General features: G+C 37.1%; 2 protein-coding genes across 2 annotated transcripts; both read left to right on the top strand.

Moving 5' to 3' along the window:
• The first annotated feature begins 8,098 nt into the window (after positions 1–8,098).
• On the top strand, positions 8,099–8,752 carry LOC103722155 (taximin). Its single transcript, XM_008812640.6, has 2 exons — positions 8,099–8,309; positions 8,434–8,752. The coding sequence occupies exons 1-2, from the start codon at positions 8,212–8,214 to the stop codon at positions 8,555–8,557; spliced, it is 222 nt and encodes a 73-aa protein (XP_008810862.1). The 5' UTR covers positions 8,099–8,211; the 3' UTR covers positions 8,558–8,752.
• Positions 8,753–12,273: 3,521 nt separating this feature from the next.
• LOC103722238 (uncharacterized) lies at positions 12,274–22,129 on the top strand. Its single transcript, XM_088709243.2, has 3 exons — positions 12,274–12,761; positions 12,850–13,316; positions 21,484–22,129. The coding sequence occupies exons 1-3, from the start codon at positions 12,597–12,599 to the stop codon at positions 21,920–21,922; spliced, it is 1,071 nt and encodes a 356-aa protein (XP_088565369.1). The 5' UTR covers positions 12,274–12,596; the 3' UTR covers positions 21,923–22,129.
• Positions 22,130–23,402: the final 1,273 nt, after the last annotated feature.

Genomic DNA, 23,402 nt, shown 5'->3' with positions numbered 1-23,402 from the left:
CATATGATTATGATTGCGTTCATAAGAATGCGAGAAGGCAGGCACAAGGCTCACATGTGGGCATACCTTTACTCTACAGGTTAATACAACTATGTAGGCATCCAAGATTGCTAAACTGCAACACTTCAGCCGTCAGAGTAGATGGCTAATACCAATATGAACCAAGATCTTGATTTAAATGATAGAGATAGAAAATAGGGTTACCTCGGCAAGGTTAAAGTACAAAATTTTCGGCTATAAACAAGAATCAAAGCACCAAAAATTTCACCAATACGGCAAAATTGAGTTTCATTATTATGGTTACATATGAGTTATTTCTTTGTTTTATATAATAAACTCAATATGAAATGTTTTAACCGATACCTTGGATTATACCGTGAAATCTTGTTTGTGCCTGGGTAATATGTACGTAAAAGCTCATTAATTTCATCCATCGAGATGAGCAAAATGGTACGGAAAAGTGGAAAGGACAGAGAATCTACAGCCTCCCATCTCTGGGTCATTATAAGGGACCATAATTGTTTGTTCTTTTTTATCCTTGGGTCGCCTGCAATTGTTTCGTACAACGACTTGTCATCCCAAATCACAGTGCTATACAAAGGTATAAATGAGCCGCCCTGCTCGCTCACAACTCAAATCTAATCTCAATTCAATTGGACTGTTATTGGGCTTGTGCAGCTCGAACATTTTTTTCGAATCCAGCTTGAATAGCAAAATATTTAGCCCATCAGCTCATAATCAAATACATATATTTAATAATATTATATTTTATTTTATAATATATATTATTAAATTAATAATTTAAAATATAATATAATATAATATTTTATTTAACTATATTTTTTTAAATTATGATCAAGATTCTAATTCAAGTTTAAACTCAAACTTAAATATGGCTTGGTTAATATTCTAGTCGAGTTAATTTCAAATATTACTTATTTTTGACCGACTCGAGTTTGAGTTTGGATATTAAAGTTGGATCGATCTCTTCAAGTCCAAATATTTTGAATTGAGTCTAGCTCAAATTTCTAAGTTGGCTAGATTGCATCCAAATAAATATATTAAATATAGAGTCATCACAGCACACCATGTACAGAGCCATTTTTATTTTATTATAATAAAAGTCACATCATTATAAAGGCCCTTAAAATGAATGGCATGCTCGACAACTAGGTTGAGAGAAATCTGGTTAAAATCAGGATGAAGTTGAAGCTTAAATACAAATTTTTGGTATTAACATCAATAATCCTATCAATTGACCCTATCGGTATCATCGACTAAAAATAAAGTTCTAATAAGATTTGAACTCATATTACTAGATTCAAAAGTGATTAGATTGGCAGTTTTATATAACAGTCATAGTGACTTTTCTTGGGTAGATTTCGTGGCTGTTGTTTTGACAGTTAGGTGATTTGAAGATTCAAATGCTACCGTCCCCATAAACAATTAAGACTAGAATAACATCATTTCGATGTATTATTTCTGTAACATTGTTACGGTTTCATGGGAAGGCATGCGTTATAATATCATCCTTGTCTTGGGACCATCTTCTGCTGGCATTTGGTCCTGTTCGGAGGACCCCACAGTCCACAGCCTTATTAATTAGGGCCTAAAAAATGGAAGCCACAAGTATGGAAGCTCGGGACAAAACATTTATTGATCCTCGGCGTGTGGTCTATTTCAGAGATGTCACTTCTTAGCATACGAGGCTCCGGGTGGGCCTTTTGTTTCGTGCAAGAATGCTTGCTTTGTCTTCACTTTTAGATTTATACGTATACATAAATATATATTTATGAGCATATATATAGTTACGTGCACTGTGATTCTTGGAACGCTTTTTTACCGGGATTTAATGAGTTGTATTCATTGGAGTACGCAGGGATGCACCTTGGCACGACAATCTACGTCACGCCGGTTATGAAAAATGAATGGCATGATTTTTTTATTTTTTTATATAAGATTAACTATATATAGAGACTTTCAATCAAAAAAAAAAAATGTATATGAAGGTTTATCTTTTACGAATTTGTAGATCAGGATTTTTTATTACGTGAATTTTCCAATAAGATAGTAAGCTAATTACTCATTAGCCAAAAAAAAAAAAAAATCTTTTCTTCCCTGTCTGTCTTTCCCCCGGTCATTCAAGAAAAACAAGAAATACGTCTCCGAGGATAGGACAGCTTGTCCAAAAATGGTTTACTTATCCAAAATTATTCATATAAAACTTGAGAAATTATCAACCCCGGATGTTTGGTGTGTGTGTTATATATATATATATTCTCTTAATGGTTCTTATAATATTTTATATGAGAATCTGTTTGGACTTGTATTTAGTCCCACGCCGGCAATACACAGGGTAGATCTTAAATGCTTATACATGATCAGAAAACTCAAATAATATCTTCTAACTAGCCTTTTTAAATAAGATCCTAAGTTGTATGACAAATAGTATCAAAACGGTTCAATCTCATAATCTATATGGACTAAGAGTTACTACAATATGGATCCATTGGGTCTAACAATAGGTCGATCATAGTATTTGTGATTATATTTGAATCAGTTTGAACCGTTAGTTTGATGAGGATGTTAAGGTCCAAATGAGAGGAGTATGTAAAAATTCGTGCGGGCATGTATTTAGTCTCATATTGGCTCCATACTGCATGGACTTTAGGTACTTATACATGATTAACGAACCCAAATAATATCTTCTGATTAGCAATTTTGATTCAGGTTCTAAATAGTGACATTTTACGTGCAGACTATAAGTATAGCTCTACACCGTATCATTCGTGATCCTATTTTCTGTCAAGTAATAAAATTTATGGATTAAAATTGATAGCTTCTACGGTTTAAACTCATTTGCTAGTAGACATGTGCAAACAATCAATCCCCATCATTGAAGCTGAAGCTGTTTCGAGGACACCTAAATTCCACGACCCATAAAATCATTCGTTTCCAATCGTGGGTGAGCAGCAGCACACCCATTTGGTCTCCAACTTGCCACGATTTGGTTCCGCAGATGGTCAAATTAAACAGTAACATGGCGGACCTTTTCCTATGGTTGGAGTAGATATTTTTTTTTTTTTTTTTTTTGTATCAGATAGGAGGAGAGGGGGAGGGGTAGAACTCCACCCGTGTAGCCTCCACTGGGCTCCCCTTCCATAAGAAAATATTTGATGCTGATAGAAAAAAAAACATATCTACATAGAGCCATCCAAGCGTGGGGCATGCGGTCTCCTAATTTAATCGACACTCACGCGTTTCAATCTCGGACAACTCAAGTGGAGTTCAAGCCTTCTTACCACTAGGCTACCACCTTGGTGGCAAGTAGATTCCTTCAAGAGAGTTATTTGGCCAATTTCATCACCAAGACAGCATGCGTCTCCTTCTGTTACTTTCAATCAAGCCCTTGTGAGCCAAGTTGCATGCGCCAGGTAGGATTCCTTAGTCAGCCCGAATTTCGGGTTTGCTGCAAATCAAGCAACTCAGATCAAGTCTCAGTCTAGCTTGGCTTTAATGTGATCTGAGTTAGGAACTGGCATTACTCGTGTGTCATCAGGTTGCACCCAGTTTCTCCATGCATCTCAACATTGGGTATGATTCGGTTTTTGTGGGGGTCCGACCCTACCCAGTTGTACCCTCGGTGGGTTAGGCTTTCGATGACAATGGATTCGGTCCCATTCCGAGCCAGGCTTAGTTTTGAAAATTTTCATATATTAATCTATTCTAAATAAGTACAAAGGTTAATTAGAAACATAATTCGATTGGAAAGATTTTTTTTTCTCAACCTGCTCAACTCTAATCATTCACAAAAAAATTAGAAGAAGATGGAAGAGTTGTGAAAGTAAAATTTAAGTCTCATTTTTTTATTAATAATCTAAAATTGAGAGACATGACCTCTATTTACAATGGTAAGATTTACCCTTACATAATTTAGATCGGATTTATTTTTCTAATTTTAATAGAACTCTTTTTCCTAATAGGTAAATTTTGATTTCTACACTAACTCTGCCTTATGCTATTTCGTTTGATTTTTTTTGGATTGAAAAATACTTCCGATCAAAATCTTGCTCAAAAAGAAAACTTTTAATTTGATCGGTCTGTTTTAGTTCCTAAATGATGGAATTTGGGGCCAATCACTAGGGACACCGGCCCTTAAAGGGGGGCATCATAGATAGATTTTGAAAAGGTTTTGAAAAAAATATAAAGTTTTTTCATGTATATCCTCTTAAAATTGATGTTTGTACCTACATACTTATAAAATACTGTTATTATGCAAATGCCTCAATCTAACGGTTATCCTAACAATGTTTAAAAAAAATTATTTATATGAATTAAAATTTAAATAAAATTTTGTAATGACTATTTTATCCTCACTTTCATTCCCCGCGGATCGGATCGCCGTCGCGATCCCGCGGGCGATCGCGAGGGAGACGAGCGGCTCCAATACGCTTGCGTGGCTGAAAAATAAAAAGTGCCTTTCTTTTCCATTGAATTGGATTGATGTATGTTGACAGCCTTCTTGCATTTATTGTGGTTGGGACTATAAAACCCTGCTTCCACGCTTTCCTTCACCCGCACAATGTTTTGACGTGTTCATGCTAAAAAAACAAGCAGCAAACTAGAAATTATTGGAGCCTGTTGCAGTGATACTGGTTCTAGATATCTTGCAGTGATGGAGTGTGATCTCTCTTTATTTTTTTGGTTTGACATTGTTTTTAGATAGGTCCACCACATGCTTTGTTTTGGTAGCAAAGTGATTTCCTTTGGGTCTTCCAGTGCTAGCAACCTAAATGGCTATTGCTGCAAATTAGAGCTGGATGGAACCATGGCAAATATTTATTCAGCAGTACCTCAAGGAAGCACTCTTTCAAATCTTTGTACGCCCCAAACAAACTCATCAATTTCTGATTCGTGTCTAATATCATGTAAAACTTAGGCGTTAAATGTCTAATCACATACCAAATCTTTAGAGTCTCTTGAAGCTTCAAATTAAAGGTATACACTGTATCATCATATAGGTCCTTGTAGCAATAACAGTCAACATCAACTAACCAACTCTTTTGTTTCCTAAAGTAGTACTTTATTCTTGTAGAATTCTTAATCTTCTTAAAATATCCTCTAAATTTCACCTTTAATTTGAATAGTTGTTGCTCCATTGAAGAACCTGTCCAATGAATACATAAATATGCATGATATAAATTGTAAGAGAGAATACTTATCAATCCAAACTATGCTAACAAAATAAAAAAAAAATATAGTACATAAACATTCTGCTAGTGATGTCAAATCTACAATTCTCTTATGCCATCCTCTTATGCCTACCCTGCAAATACTTGTCATGCAAGATATAATTTTTTTTTTCAATTATAGGAAATTAAATCTACTTAAACATTTTTTAAGATGCATGAACACTCGTTGCTCTTTCACCCTCTCCAATTGCACTGCTCTTTTGTTGGTATCAAGGGCCTAGCAGGAGAAAAGAATTTTACAAATTAACATCCAGAAACCATGGCATTTAGAAACAACAGCTTCACTTTCTTAGACATCAACCGGTATTCTTCAATCCCAAACAGCAGAGCTCCTTTAAATATTATGGAAACAGGGAGAAAGAAACAGGGAGAAAGAAGTAGGGAGAAACAGGAAGAAACAGGGATAAAGAAATAGGGAGAAATAGGAAGAAAGAAATAGGGAGAAATGGGGACAAAGAAAGGAGATTGATCGCGATCGTGATTGCCCGCAATTCCTTGGGATTGTCTGTGATCCGCCCGCGACTAGCATCCAAGCAATCCGTCTCCAAGACTTCTTTGCTCATAAGTAATTCATCCCCATTATCTCACGTTACTTTCTCCTTAGATAAACACAAAGAAAACCAATCTGTTTTAATCAAACAACATCCAAATATCATTTTGTGGCTAAATATACTGCTTGCCAATGAAAACAAAAAATGTGGATTCATTGATGGTAAAAAAAGGGAGGATCATTGCTTTAAAGAAAACCAAATAAATTGCATCAAGTTTTTCTTATCGAAAACCACCTGATTGCCATCAAATTAAGATCAAAACCTTCCACCAAAAATGGAAAAAAAGAAGAAAGGAGATCAAAACGGAGCAACAGAACCCACCAAATCTATAGTTTTTTGAGGGAGACAAATCTTTATGGTCTCATTTTTGTCTGAAACCTCAAACAAATCTCAGGTCTCCCAAACACGGCGGGGGATTTACTACCTTCGCTACGTTCATCGACGCACAGACAAGGGGACAAGATCCTCGCAACGTTGGTTCCATAGCGACGGGCGGGGAAGCCCTTGAGCTCATGCCTTGCTTTTGGAGAAGCTTCTTCGTTGGGATCGCGAACACGATCGCCCGCGGATCGGGATCAAAGCTTCTTCATCGGGATCGCAAACATGATTGCCCGCGGGATCGCGATCCTAATCCGCGGGGAAAGAAAATGAGGATAAAATCATCATTACAAAATTTTATTTAAATTTTAATTCATATAAATATAATTTTTTTTAACGGTGTTAGGATAATCGTTAGATTAGGGCATTTGTATAATAATAGTGTTTTATAAGGATATAGATACAAATATCAATTTTAAGAGAATATACATGCAAATTTGAATATTTAGAAGGATATCCATACAAAAAACTCAAAAATATAATTTCAATCGAATAACGCATAATCAAGTATAGCCTCTGAAAGTTTGGCATGCGATTTAGCTTTCTGATGTGGCAGATCTTGTTTGTGGGCCCTGTCTAGTCCTATTTGTAGTGGTCAAAGTGGTCCGTATCAAATATGGGGATCTTCTTGGATCAAGATCAGCTTAGAAAACTCGGCATACATATCCTGTTTTTATATATTAATTGCATATAGAGGCCCCTTTTTATACATTACATATCGTGTCTCTCTTATATAAGAATCTTCTAATATAATCCAAATGTAACTATCCATCAATTATAATGAAATATTTATTTTATTTCTTCCACTGCTCTTCTTGGTGACCAGCGACTCAATTGTGCTCATTGGCACTGTCATCATCGAGTTCAAGCTTTCCGTCGCTGGAATCAAGATCTTCATTCCATGTCAAATTCAGAAGCAGGTGTCCCATGGAGCAATATAGGTTACTAGTTGGAAACTCCAACAACCTACGCGAGAGAATAAATGGGACTAAAGTCAATTAAACTTTCCTTATGGCCAGCGAATAGCTAATTTTGGGTCAGAGAATTTCTGACGTAAAAGTTATTTAATTTGCAAACAAATAAAAGGAAGGTTTCTTACATGCAATCAATGGTTAAGGAGAAGGAGTATATTTTTGTTTGGATTTTTTGCATTAATACCCTCATAAATATCAAATTTTATGTGAATACCCTTTTAAATTGATATTTGCATGTATACCGTCATAAAACACTTGTTTTGCTATTATACTCTTTTTTTTATCCTTATTTTTGTATATATACCCATGCTATGTCGTTGAAAAATTAATGATTTCAAATAAAAATAACTAAAATATCTTTAATAAATAAATATCTAAAAAGAAATATTTATAAGGCGATCGTGATGGTGGACAAAAAAAAATAATTTCAAAATTGTATTTTATTTTTAATTAAAATAAATATGGTTTTTATTAATGGTGTAGGGGTATTTGTGCAAAACAGTGTTTTATGAGGGTACAGAAATAAATATAAATATTAAGAAAGTATTAATGCAAATTTGAAGTTTTAGAAGGATATTCATGAAAAAAAAAAATTTATTTTTTTTAAAAAAAGCCTTTTGATCATTAAGCTTCCGTCAAAGTGGATTCAGCCCATCCACACGAAGGTTGGGCCAGACTTGAAAGTAGAAAGCACTCTTCCGTGGCCCATCAATCAATAGTCCAACAACTCCTCCGTCAACGACCAAAACACGCCACGCGCTTGGACTGGAGCAATTCAACTGCAAAGAATTCAAAGCGTCCGAAGGTTCGCCCCGGCTCCTACCCCCACCAAACGCGGCACGAGTGGGTGGGGTCAACGGACGTCGCGGGCCGGCGCCTACTTTATATGCCGATATTACCCCTGCCCCTTAGCGGCACCTCTCGGTCCGTTACCGGGGGTATTTCCGGAGTTCCCTCAGGCAAGTCGTTAGATCCCTCCTCGTTTCTTAAACCCGCTTGTTCGTTCCTCTTTATCGCAACGACGCTCCTGAGAAGAAAGAAAGAGAAGGCACAGGCATGGAGGATTGCAGGCCATTGGGGTTCTTAATAGGGTTGCCCTTCGCTGTGCTGGCCTTGGCCTTGTCTCTCGTCGGCGCCGTCGTCTGGATCATTGGGTCAGTAGTGCTTTTCTCCTCATCCTTTTTTTTGAATCAAGAAATATAGTTGTGGATTTGTGGATGAGAGTGAGTTTGTGGCTAATATGAGGAATATTTTGGGTTTTTGGTTCCTGGATTGCAGGACGATCTTCAGTTGCCTGTGCCCCTGCTGCGCGTGCTTCGCAGGGCTGGCGAATCTGGCCGTCGGTCTGATAAAGATGCCGGTCAAAGTCATCAGATGGTTCATTGAACAGATTCCTTGTTGATTTTTCCTGTTTATAATCGATTTCTGTGAGTGTTCTTCATTTTTTCTTTTTTGAATTTTTTCCGCTCTTTCTTTTGATGATCGATTATGGAGAGGATTAGGGAAACTTTGTCATGCGATTTGTTATAGTTGATTCGATTCGAGATTTTATGATGTAATCATGAACGCACGCTTGAGTTTGATTGATTTTTACTAATTATTTGGATAATTTTTCCAATTATGGGGCGATTTCTTCCCTTGCTTGTTCATGGTGAGACAAGCCTATGACACGAGAAAACATATTGATAGTTTTCGGTTTTCTATTAGATCCTCAAGGAATCACCTCACACCGTGATTTCCCTGTGCTAATTGTGCTAGATTTGCGTCCGATCGTGCTTAGCCACTCTCTGAATTGCACGAACTCGTGCTCCTTGTAAACTGAACATTGACCAAATACAATGCTACGAGCTTTTCAAACTCATTTGGTTCGGTTTGCCGACAGGGGAAGGAAAATTAGGGCAGCAAAAAATTAGAGAAATGCGGTATGTTTAGTTGGAGTTCTCAAAAAAAATAAAAATAATATTTTTTTATATAAATAAGATTTTATGCATCATATACTTAAATATCTATTTTTTAAAAAAAATATTTTAGTCAAAAAAATTCTTTCCGGGAATCAAAAGAATTCTTCATATCTCGCACATTACATTGTGACCTCAAAAGAATTTCCAACAAGAAAGAGTTTGACGTTTCTTGATTTCTTGGGATATTATTTTCGGCTAGAGGCCGGCGAGCAAGTCTGTTACTTATGGGCATATGAACAAGATTTGAAATTTGTCTCAGCTAAAATATTTGGAACTTCGAGGAAAAAAAAACTGCTATATTGCTTCAAAAAATTTAGACAGGTTATTGATGTTATACAAATTTTAAAATAATAATAAAATATACGAGCTAATTGATTTAGCTGTCTACAAATCAAAACAAGAATAAGAATAATAAAAATACACAACAACGCTACCACCGACGAGTGAATGTGTCATCCTTGCTTTTGTTTTATCTTAAATATTAAAAGCACAAATTGGCATTATGTGAATGGTAACTAAGATTTCATGATGGCATGTAAAAATCATTCATCATATGCTTGATTTCTCACTCTGGTACTGTCATGAAAAGTTCTTTTCATGGATATTCTGTCTCTTCTGCGAGACAAATTTGGATAGACACCTCTTCCTCTAAAGCAAACAATTAGCAAATGTTGCAAGAGAATTGATGAGTCATCCAATAGAAATGACTACTGAAATTTTAAGTTGATAGTGCTGCATGTGGATGAGAAGATCTGTGGAGTGGGTAAAGATAGAATATTTAGATTGTTGTGAAGATATGACGCTTGAGGTAGTGAAAGATTCGCAGTATGCTCCAATCTCTGCTTTAAATGGATGGGGTTGTCCATCTTCATAATCTATTTTTTTTTCCTTTTATTTCTTGGACGTAATAACATTATCGGCCTTGGGTTTAGACTTAGCACAAATAAGGTGGCAATGAGATTGATAGCATGCAAACTGGCCTTAGGATCTCGATTTGGATCCAGAAAACAAGTTCAATTATTTAGTGGGTTGGATGTGGGTCTAGAATTGGACCGCGTGACATGCTAAACATAGTCAAGTTCAATTCTAGCCTGCAACCTAAAATATCGTGTTACGGGTCCAATTTTCTCTTCCTCGGTATCAACTCATCTCCCTTTGTCCTAATCTCCATTGCTTTGCCCTTCTTCCCGGACATACCCTCCCTTCCCTATTTTTTAACCCCATCCCTCCATCTTTATACGCACCTTCAACATCTCCTAAACCCCTCATTCCCCCAACCCCTCATACCATCTTCCCCACCTCCCTACCGGGGATAGCAATCGGGTTAGGCCAGGTCGGATACAAATCGGGTCAAAAATTCATCAACTTGAACTTGACTTATTTATTAAACAAGTCAAAATCTTATATATGAATCATACATATTTATTAAATAGATAATCCGACTCACCTCGCATAATCCATTTATTAAACGGACCAAGTTAGGTTAAACGAATTTTTAATGAATTAAATAGATTTCAGTAGGTTAAACAAGTGAAGTGGGTTGGGTTAAATATGTCAGAAATAGATTAAGTAGGTTTTAAACTGATTAAATGAGTCGAGTTATAATCTGACATAATTATTAAACTGGTCAAAATGAGTCAAAGATCTTAACCTGAACTCAACCTATTTAATAAACAGATTTAGACAGGTTAGTCTGCTGATGATTTAAAGTCGTTTATATCAAATTCAAACTAGCTGAAAATGGATCATTTGTAGATCAAGCTAATAGGTAGGATCATAAATTATCATCTTTATGTCCTGCACCTTTCATTTCTGCCTAACCTTTGCCATCCCCACATCATAGAAGTTTAAATACTACCTTGATATGAATTACCCACTATCCAAAATGCTAATATTTACAGACTAGTAAAATACGCCAAGTTCATTTCATAGACCATTTTTTTTATAGACTAGTTACAATGAACTTTTTCTTCTCCTCTAACGGGTATCAAACTGCAACACCAACACACTTGTCCATCCCAAGGCGATCCAAATTCAGAACCCTCGATACTAAAGTTTATTTGGCGAAGCTTTTGAAAGGTTAGAAAGCAGTTTTTAGCACTCCAAAAATATTTTTGGAACATACAGCAGTATTTGGTAAAAAATCGGAAAACTATTTTGGTTTCGTCAGAAAGCTAAAAACGCCTATTTGGGAAGAGCTATATTTTGGAGCTTATAAAATGATAAAATATTATTACATTAGAATAATGTAATATAATATAATAATATTTTAATAATAATATAATATTATTATACTATAGTATAATATAATCTATTATATTATAATATTTAATTAGATTCTAATCCATTATATTATATTACAAGATTATTATATAATATTATATTATACATTATGTCATAATTATAATATTATTATATTACATTATATTAATATCGTCATATCATATCATAACATATCATGTTATATATAGTATCCAATATAATATTATACTATCTTATAATAATAATATACAAAATAATGATATTTTAATATATAATAATATGTAATATTATATTGTATTGTACTCTACTATATATATATATATATATGTGTGTGTGTGTGTGTGTGAAAGGCCGCAAATGGGTCGAGTTGATCCGTGATCCGACTCAACCCGTTTTGGAGGACCCGTGGGGTCGGGTCGGATCCTAAAATTAGACCCATTCTATTTTTCGACTCGGGTCTGGGTTTACTGAATTCCGACACGACCCGACCCAAATCTATAAAATTATTTGGGCCCATAGGCTACAGCCCGCGAGGATGCAAACACAAGTTCTGAAGCCATTGATGGTTGACCCGAACCGGATCCGAATATTTTGGGTTGGGTCCTAATTATACATGGACCCGAGAAAAATATAGCAGTGGACCCGATCTGATTCAATCCAAACAAGAAATCGGGTTGGGTCAGAGTCGCTCATGACCCGACCCAACCCGATCCATTTACATCCCTAACTATATAATATTATGCAATATCTTTTATTGTTATTTATTATATCAAAAATATTTTTTTATTTTGATTATCAAACATATACGGTATTTTATAAATATAAGTACCAAATAGTAATTTTTTTATTAAAATTTTAATTTTAAAAATTTTACTTTTCCGAAACTCCGCTACGAAAGGCTCTAAAAACTCTGCACCGCAATCCTGAGCCGGGCCTAACCTGGGCCAACTCTCGCATGGAATGTCTCAGATGGCCTAGGCTCGCGAAAATACCTGAACCAACTCTAAAGCCGTCAAAGCCAAAGAACCCCCCTTCTGGAACCTTCTTCCACAGCGCTCTCACCCCGAGCGTTCTCTTCCAGACGTTTCGTCCGCTCCCCTTTCCCCATCCATCTTCATCCTTTTCTCCCCCTCGTATCCCAGAAAGAAAGAAAATCAAGAATCAGCAATCATTCACAAGGAAAAAAGAGAAGGAAGCTGAGGAGGAATTGGGGATATTATGGGCGTGGATTACTACAAGATCCTCCAGGTGGACAAGAACGCCAAGGACGATGACCTCAAGAAGGCCTACCGCAAGCTCGCCATGAAATGGCACCCCGACAAGAACCCCAACAACAAGAAGGAGGCCGAGGCCAAGTTCAAACAGATCTCCGAAGCCTACGAGGCACCACCGTTCTCCCCCAATCTCTATCCCGAAAGCAGATCACCCATCAAAGATCGGATTTTAATTCGTTCCCTCCCCTGTTTTCTAGGTCCTGAGCGATCCACAGAAGCGGGTGATCTACGACCAGTACGGCGAGGAGGGGCTCAAGGGGCAGGTCCCGCCGCCGGGCGCCGGCGGGACCTCCTTCTACTCCGGCGGGGACGGGCCCAACCCCGCCGGCGGGACCTCCTTCTACTCCGGCAGGGACGGGCCCAACGTGTTCCAGTTCAACCCTAGGAGTGCCGACGATATATTCGCCGAGTTCTTTGGGTTCTCCAGCCCGTTTGGGGGCATGGGAGGCGGCGGCAGCATGAGGGGCGGATCGAGGTTCGGCGGTGGGATGTTCGGGGATGACATTTTTGGGTCGACGTTCGGCAGGGAGGGGTCGGCGATGCCATCCCAGCGGCCGCTGAAGGCGGCGCCTGTTGAGAACCGGTTGCCGTGCAGTCTTGAGGAATTGTATAAGGGGACTACCAAGAAAATGAAAATCTCCAGGGAGATTGCCGATGCTAGCGGGTGAGTCTCTAATTCTACTTTCGGGAAAATTGCAATTATTTGATTGAAGATCTGCAGGGTTTTATTTTGAGCGTACTTTGTTCTTTTTCTTTTTCTTTTCTTTTTTTGGTTCATTAAAGTCGTGCATAATAGGTTTGTGATGTAGCTCATGTAAATGCTACATCTTAAGAAACCATGACTGTCGCTTGATACTGGAATCAACTTGTTGTTTTAATTGGTACTATTTATTAAGAAAGGATATTTTGACAATGTAGTGACTGCTGTGTTGCTTCTCCACATCAAGCTGGCCCTTGCAAGTATTAGAAAGATTTTTTTTTGAAACCATTTAAATTATATTATGATTATGATTTTGATGATTAACATTATTATTATGTTGTTATTATTATTATTATTATGATTATAATTATGATGATTATGATTATGATTATCATTATCATTACCATTTTTCTGTTCCATGCTTTGGTTTTATTGTTTATTTCAAGAATAGTGCTTATGCAAGGGTTTATTCGTTTCTTGGTTGACAAAAGCAGTGGATATGGGACACAAAATATGTTACTGATTCTCTTTATTGAATAGGATGGGTCTAGTATATATGTAGCTTTTGCTGCCTGGCATCATGTTTTTGCTAAAAAGTTAGGCTGTTTTCTATTATTGCATGAAGGATAAGCGCTTTATGCTAAAATTTTGATACACTTGATGACATTTTCTCGATACATTCTTCATACCTCATAACAATGTGTTCTTACATACCATATGTTTGACTATTATCCTTTTGGTTGCTTAAAGGGTTATTTCGATCCTTTTTTTTTTCAGCTGCGAACTTTGGTGGTCTTTTAGGCATTATTGGATTTTGGGTGTTTTAATGCTATTTTGTGACATCTATATAATGCATGCTAAATGCTGCATTTGCATATGCAGGTCATGCTTGGAATAGATGCTATATAACTCATCAATCTGCTTTATGACTGGCTGGTTTATTGATTTTATATGCAGTTACTTTGTAGTGCATATATTTTGTTATTTATTGAAGCTCTTAGAGTTTAGGCCTTACTCCATGAATGCGCAAAAAGGACAAAAAGGGGTAACCATGTTTTCAGGTAATTAAGAGCTTCTCTCTACAAGGTTGACAATTAAGTTTGTTTCCATTCACAGGAATCTGATAAAGATATTGGAAGGAGGATCACTAGTGATTGTTTTTTGATTTGGAACTGAAATGTTTTTTACTGCAGAATGCAGTTATTTGGAGGTAGAAAATATGTTGATTGCGCTTACTAGTAGCTTTATCAAGCAAGGTAGATAGGTGTTATTTACATGATAAAAAATTGACGAGGAACAAGTATTCAGTGGATGATGGTGATCAGACTAGCTGATGAGAAGTTGAAGTGTCCTGTGCTAGTTTTCTTAGTCAAGTGACTTTGTATGGGAGTTGGTAGATATGTCCCCTTTAAAGCCGATTTACTTCTCTTGCTTGTGTCTTTCTGTAAAACATTGCTTGGGCAAATTAAAGTTAAAAGGGATGTATTCGTTGAATAATTAATGCATTTTTAGAGATTTCTTGTTATGCATGCGTTTGCTCAAGGTACTGATGTTACAAGGAAAACTTGTAATGTGGAAGTAATGATGCAAATACTAGGATGGGGGTAATTTTGGCTATCAGCATGAAGCCTTTAACCTCTTTGTTCTTTTTAGATGTTGACTACATACCACCCTGAATGTTGTTATACATTGTTGTTGTATTGTGACAATAGACCATGGTGAATGGTACATTGGAGTGTTGGAGAATGCCTCAAAACATAATTTTCACAAAATTTGTACGTGGAATGCAGGTTGAGTAGGAATCGGTCTGAGAATACAGTCAGTATAAGAAGAAAAAGGACAATTGATTTCATCACCTTGGTCCCCATTCTCAAATCAAAAAAGAAGTTACTGTAAATAAGGAGAGTAGGCTTTATGCGTGTGATGAATCGTCCAACTATGAGGAAGGAAAAAGGCTGAGGATGCAAAATTTTGACTGATCAAATAAAAACATGCGTTACTGTCAAAGACCCACATTATTACTTTTTGTTCCCAATAATCCAAAGACCAAGTGATAGATGAGATTTCTCCTATAAGACTAAAGCGATGTTTTTGACGAGGACATGCATGTCTGGAGTGTCATTTTTTTGAATGTCAAGTGTAGAACTTTTTGATTGACTGTTGGGTTGGCTGCGGCTGTGGTATTTTATAGCAGAAATGAGGATGCTGAACTGGAAGGTAGAGTTGGAACTGAGTACATGCAAGCAGAAGCCTAGCATACTACTATTAGAGCGTGCCATAGAACCTTTCGAGATGGTTCAGCCTTATGCATTATTGGCTAGAGTCTTGCTGAGGAGGGCATATATGACATAAGCGATAGGGTTAGAAGAGGAATTTAAAGGCCAAATAATACATCAATGGAAGTACTGAGAAGAGAATTTTGAAGATCCTTTGCCTTGGATAAAACCCAAGACATTTTGGGAAATATATCTTGGTTTTAATATTATTTTTGTTGTGGCATTGTTCTGAAGTTGTATAGTATTTTATTTGCAAAGATTTTACTTTAATGTGCAAAGATTTTGAAATTATGTTGCCTATAGCTGATGCAGGAGTGGTGTTTATATGATAAAAGACAAAGAAATAATGATATATAGAGGCTCCCTTGGCTGTGATTTCCATGGGGATCTCCTTCATGTGGCATCTCACACATATCTTTTGTTAGAAGTGTAGAATCTCATACGAAAGTGTGTCATTTTTCACATGAACATTAATAGTAGTGAAGTATATCTTGGATAAAAACATGTTATAGGTATGTAAGAATGCACTTGGAAGTTGGTTTATATGAACATATGTATTGGATTATGGAATTTGCTTTAAAGACCCTCACTTGATGATAGTATTAGTTGGTACAGGTTGTGAGGCATTTTAAGGCAAAATTTGCAGCATAACTAATGAATTCTTACGCCCTGATGTCACTTGGGAATTGGCATGCTTTTGCTTTTGGTGATATCTAAGCCGACTTCCCTAGCATAAAAACGACATGATAAAACAAGGTTTAAATTACTATATATTTATCATAGATATACTTAGTATGTCATGATGACTTGGGTAAGAATCGAGGACAATTTATATAAGCCAGATTACTTGATCTCGTATCTAACTAGGCATCCTATACCATAGCTATCAGAACCTTCTAGATAAAGTGATTTGTGAACTCTCAGCTCTACTCTCACAGACATTTCTGCAACCTTTTAACCTATTCTTGATAAAATCGATGATTAAACCTATTCAATCAAGAATCTATGTTGACAACTTACAACATTTACACCAATGATTATTGCATCTGTTATTACTTGGCTAGGTGCTTTCTAGGCACTATTGTATTAAGATATGAAAGTACTACTTTCATTTAGCTCTTGAATCTACTACTTCACATGGCCTGAACTGTAACATGTCCCATTTCACTTCATGTAGCCCAAAATGCATGAGAAAAAAAAGGAGAATCTTCTCCTAGCACATGTTTTTTGCTTGTGAGACCTTGATATGTTCTGTGGTAACTTTTTATTTATGAAAGTGAGGTGTTCTAGCAATTTTTTGATTTACTTTTAGAATTGTGTCCTAGAAAGTTAACTCTCATGGCTTCGCCCAATATATGGGCTTATATTAATTGTCCGTGGTAGCCATGGTCATAATAACCACCAGACTTTATCCTAACTACTTGACAAGTGTAATTCCTATGCTACCCTGTATATGTTTTTCCTTACTCTCATACTTATACCATGTATCTGCAATAATGTTGTTATGTTCACCCCATTCCCCTCCCTTTTTTCGGATTGGCTGGTTACTAATGCTCTCAAGGATACAATTTTCGGGGCCTTATCCCAACTGGCTAGTCGGTGACCTTCAAGATGCTTTGTGACATCCTATCTTTTGGGTAGACTAAAAGCTTACCAGCCCACTTGAAGTCATGGTTTTCAAAAGTGGGCTTTTAGTTTAGCAAACTAGCTAAGTATGCTAAGCTTTTGTGATTTGGCATGTGTGGTAGCACCACCCTCTAGCAATTTTTGTTATTAAAGAGATTTTAGGCAACCATCCTGGTACCTTTTCAAGGCTGAATGAAGAGCTACAGAAGGAAAATGAGGAAAAAGAACAATAATGAGAGATAATAAGAGGAGGAAACTTACTGTGGTTCCTGGGATTGCTAGAGCCCTTGCTTAAGGGGGTTCCAGGACAGCAGGGTGTTTCCTTTATGCTGCCTGCAGAAGGCCCTTCATGCTTTAGGCAAATTGCTTGGCTGGACTTTCAAACGGAGGCAAACGCCTGAATTGCCTTGGTCCATCTTTTAAAACTATCATCTTAACATATCAATAATTCCATTTGGATGGGATTAGGTTGGGTGTCTGTATGCACACGTGCACAATGGGTTTTAGCATCGTAAATTTCTAAGAAATAATCATGGGCTACGTATCACTTTTGGTTAGATTCAACTCTTGAAAATTTTGATTTGATGACAGTTTAATTATTTGTGGTGATATACTCATTTTTGGTTTGATTTATCAGCTCTTGAAAATTGAGTTGATGATTATTTAAGTATTTGTGGTGATAAAGATGAAGGCAAAATCATTATCTTGTTCTCTCGGTCAAAAAATATCAGAAGCTTATAAAAGCCTTAATTATGTGTTTCATAACCTGACCTAGTTTTGAAGTTTGCTTCATGTGAAACTCACCATATATGATTTATAGTGAAAAGAGTGATGGAGCGTTCAAACTGGGTCATTTTAGATAATTAAGAAGTAAGGTGCGTTTTCAATATCCAGATTTTAGATCTTTGTGATATCTCAGTGCTGTTGGAAGGTCTGAGAGAAGTAGAGGATAGGGAGAGAAGCGGATGGAATGGGGTAAGGTCCAATCCTGTAAATCCAAGTGTTAGGGATACAAAAATCTTATTGTAAGCTGAATTGTACTGGAACATCTTGTGAATTTTGGGACTAAATATCCTCCTTGCCCTTGCCAATTTCTTCCTCTCTCCCTTTGATCTCAGCCCTGTCCACCTGTTCAAAGATATCATAAGGATAGGAGAGACGAGCACCAGAACAATCAATCCGTAGTACACTCATGTATTACTCAACTGAATGAAGATTTAATGCCAAGTAATGTGCATGCTGATCTTTTATGGGGCAATACAGGCATGTATTGGCTGATACAATCTCATACATCATGTGCAGTGACCTTCCACGAACACACTATATCTTTATCATATGGGCATTAACACATAACCATAGTATGCTGAACTGGCCCGTTCAGCCTGTACCGAACCGGTCCGGTTCGGCTGTGGAAAACGGTTCTGGCCCCTATGAGGCTGGAACCGAGCGATTTTCATTGCGTGCCGATTCGCACCGGCCCGCGCGCGGAGCAGCGTGGCCGCTTAGTTCCCCGCGCTATGGGAACCGCGCCCGCGCGGGAGGATATTTAATGCCACAAAGTGGCATTTAACTTGGGGTGCGCGCGCGCGAAAAAAATCCAAACGCTTTACTTCTCTTTTGGTTCGGATTAATCGGTCCGAACCGGAACCGTACTGGTCCATTAGGCGATTGGTACGCCTACCGATACCGGTACTGCATACTCTGCACATAATAGATACTACATGGTACATTCTTGTACTTAAAGACCTTGAACTTGCTATAAGTAACTTTTCCTTCTATAGCCAATGTAATTAGTTGCCTGTTGGAGCAATGAGCTCTTTTCTTGATTGATACATAATTTTATGAACCGTTGACAATTTCAAATTATTCTTGGAATTTTTATTTCTTTTGTATGAGTTTGTCTATAGTAGAAGTTTCCTCATTAATTTCATAAACATATTTATAAAAGCTTTTCTATGAATTTTAGTATTGAATTGTGCATTCTGTAAACACACTTTTCTTCTCACCATCATGATGTTACCATGGCTTCTTTATTAATTTAAAAATGAATTTGCTCTTTTTTCAAACCCCTTCACCCTCTCCCTCTAAATTTTCGGCATGTCTCCTATGATTTCCTGATTCATGAAACACACTCTCTTGTTTAGGCTCCATTTAAAACTCCTCCGAGACAAGGTCCGCCGTACCGGTACCGGTGGCCGGCCGGACCAGTATGGTACCGGTCCGGTCCGGTACGTACCGGCTGGTACCGGTCCCGTACCGGCTGGTACGCGGTGGTTTCAAAAACCACAGCGCGCGGCGCTGTGGTTCTAAAAAAAAAAAAAAATCGTACCGGTGCGAACCGGCCTGTTCACACCGGTACGAGGCCGGTACCGGCCGGTACGGGCTCCGAACCGGCCGGTTCGGATAAAAAACCGGGAAATACCGGTTTTTTATCCGTTCCAGTACCGGTCCACGGCCGGACCGGTACGTACCGGCCCGTACCGGCCGGTACGGGCCGGTACGGCATTCCATGCTCCGAGACATTATGACAATGTGTAGCAGGGGAAGAAGAGTGATCCTTTTTTTTTAAAAAAAAACAAGCATAGGCAATGCATCCTAATCTCTGTAGTAAGTCTTTTGCTAAATTACAACAATATTTTTCAGATCTCATTCTGAAATCATCTCGCTGAATTTTCCATTTTAATTTGTTCTTTTGGATTCTTGTCATTGGAGATCTAGTGTTGCACTATTTGAACCTTTATTACCAGCAAGACTTTGTTGGATTGTTAGTGCCTTGAAGCAGACTGCGTGCAAATTGAGAATCCATCAATGTTCTATTTTCTAAATAAGCAAAGAAACGCATGCACATGCAAGAGAAGGGCCATACTTGATCCAGAATGCTTGCTTATCAGTTGTAGCTTGCAGTCTATTGCCTTTCCACATGTACCTCCAATGCATCGTTCATCAATATGCTTTAACAGGGTGCAGTTAATCTGATCTTTTTTCTGAACAAGCACTATACCTTAGAACCTCTTTCTCATTTTGCTTCATATCATATACTAGAACATCATGCTGGGGGGAGTTCAAACTGTTTTACCAAGAAAAGCAAATTTTAGTTTCACTAATTAATTCTGCATGCTCAGTTTCTGATTTATCAGGTAATGATTTATTATCAAAAGAGAGCCTCTATATTTTTCAGATTTTATGTTGGCAAATATTTCTTGTTTCTGCCTTCCTGTTTTATCTTTCTTTTTATCCAGTGGTCTCATGCATTAGTAAAATTAGTAAAATTAATCTGGGTGGTAGACAAATTGATATCCATTAGTAAAATTAACCCCCAAATAAAAAAATCAATCTGGGTGGTAGACAAATTGATATCCATTAGTAAAATTAACCCCCAAATTACTAAGAGGGATTTTGTAAGGTGGCTCTGCCAAAGGGGATGGGAATGCTCTCGAGTACGTATGCAGGCACCAGCAACATTGAAAAGCATGTACATCTCTGAGTGTGAATCATAGTATTCATCAATCTTCTTTTTTCTTTTCTTGCACCTTTGTATTTTGTTCAGAAGTGTTGAGTTTAGTACATCATGAGGTTCTGGGGGAGATGACTTCTACTTTGCTAGTACCTGTGTTTTTCAGCCTTGGATTCTGTCATTTCAACAAGATTTTTACCCAAAAAAATTAGAGATATTAAAACAAAGGAACATAATAGACACACATTTGAAAAGTATCAAATATGGTAGACATCTCTAATGGTTCCGCATGGAAAGAATGAAAAAAAAGTCTTCTTAGAAAAGTATAATCATTTTTGCATAGTTTATTTTATTATTAGATCATAATATAACATTTGACAATGCAGTGTCTGTTTGGCATTTTTGTTTAGAATACTGCAACTGATTTATCAGATTTTTGTTCTGGTCTTTATTATTATTTTTTCTTTATCTATTAACATGTGGTTATTTGTTTCCTCGTTCACGAACCTTTGGTACATTTGAGCTCGCCAACTTCACTTGTTTGGAATTTCAGGTAGATAATCTAGTAGATGATGCAGTTGTTCCAATGAAAATAATGTTTTTTTGGTACATCATGAAAATAATGTTCATAGAACAGCAAACAGTAATATTAGCTGTTTACTGCAATTATTGAGAAATAATCTGATTAAATTTTCCCATTTATACCTTTGTTTTATTTTAATTCTTGTTTTAATATTGTTTTCTTCTTAACCATGCTAATTTGTCCGTGATCCAGGAGGACGATGCCAGTGGAGGAAATTTTAACAATTGATGTAAAGCCGGGCTGGAAAAAAGGAACAAAAATTACTTTCCCAGAGAAAGGAAATGAAGCTCCCAACATAATTCCTGCAGACATAGTATTTGTCATTGATGAGAAGCCACATGATGTATTTACACGGGAAGGAAATGATCTTATAATGACACAGAAAATCTCCTTGGTTGAAGCTCTTACAGGTTACACTGTACATTTGACTGCACTTGATGGTCGGAGCCTTACAATACCAATAAACTCCATAATTCATCCTGGCTATGAGGAGGTGGTTCCTCGAGAAGGCATGCCAATACCAAAGGATCGTTCCAAGAGAGGAAACCTTCGAATCAAGTTCAATATTAAGTTTCCGACAAGGTTAACTTCTGAGCAGAAAGCTGGAATCAAAAGACTATTAGCTCCATGAGTTCAAGATGCTGCTGGGCATCTGATGCTGTGAATATTTGTGGTTGGCCGGGTGATGTTTCTTGGTTCAACAAGTTTGTACCGTAATTGAGATTTTGCAATAAGCTTAACTATTAGGTTTTGATCAAGCATTTAGACAGTTGAGTATGGGCGTTCCGTAAACATATGATTGTTTAGTTATCAAAGAAATTGAAGAATTATTGATTTATTTCTGTAATAGTGCTCTATTTTTTACTAAAACTGTTTGCTGCATAGGTGGCGACTTCTTCAACTGGATGTTTCAGGAAAGCAAAAGTCCTATTATTTTGATGTGGTTTGTCTTCTGTAATTGCGGTACATTTGATTTTTTTTTTTCAAACGATCGTCAGACTGAACAAATTCTTCAAAGTGTTCGTGGTCTGGACAATGGACTCGTTTAATAGAAGCAGGGATCCCTTTGTCTGGGCTTCTGATTTTTTTTTTTTTTTTTTTTTTGTTGTGGTCAGTAACTATATGGTTACTATAATACAAAAAATATTTTGAGTCAACAAATCCTTGAAGGACTACAGCCTGTTGACGCTGTGGACGTGTAGAAGCTATGTTCTGGTGTTCAAATATAAAGTAAACTAGCTGCTCGTATCTGTTAATGAGGACACGAAACAGTTATGAAGTGTCCTGGCAGGTAATAGGAAACTGAGTCGTCTTTGGGGTCATGAAGATACTTCATCTGTTGAATTGAACAGCATGTGTATGCGCCACTTTAAGTGGACTGCTCTGAGTCCGGAGAATGTGTTGTTTCAGAAAATTTATTTATTGCGTGTGCTGTTTTTGTTGTCCTTACAATTGATTGATGATTGCATCATCTTCTAGTGGTAGGTTGGCTCCTTGTGCTTCATAAGCGATTGCATTGAAGAAAACAAAAATTCTCTCGAATCTTTTTACAATTTAACAAAAGATATATTTTGTGTTGATTCTGTGGGTCAAGTATCACAATTACCTTACCCTCTGAAATTGCTTGGCTTTGATCTGGAGTTTCATGTTTTCAACTTGATCAAGATACAATCTCAAGCCTGATGTGAAGTGGTGGCATGATGCTGGTGTTTGGTATTATGGTGTTTGCGTGGCCTTGCTTGACTTCATTCGGTTGTTGAAGAAGAGATGATAGATGTAGAGTGTACAATAGCATCGGCTACAAGATGGAGGTGCACAATGGCAACATCAGATTGCTTGCAACCACCACCAACATATATTTCCTTCCAAGAAACAGAGCATCACTGAACAGAATGGATGCCTTTTGATGGATCTCCAGACTCAAGGGGAATAAATCTGTCTTTCTGTTAGGATGCTGCTTTATCCAAAAAATCTGGTCCCTTTGCTAAGTTTAAAAAAATCAATTCTATAATTAAAAAAAAAATCATGCATTAATAGAGACGGTGCGCAAACAAAAAACGTTTCATCATCTTTTTTTCTAGTCAAGTAATATATACTCATCGGCTTCCTAA

This window comes from Phoenix dactylifera, chromosome 12 (assembly GCF_051530095.1).
Source record: "Phoenix dactylifera cultivar Ajwa chromosome 12, Ajwa_hap1_PhDact_Kaust_v1.1, whole genome shotgun sequence".
Classification (NCBI taxonomy): Eukaryota; Viridiplantae; Streptophyta; class Magnoliopsida; order Arecales; family Arecaceae; genus Phoenix; species Phoenix dactylifera.
This window is presented reverse-complemented; position numbering and strand designations above follow the sequence as displayed.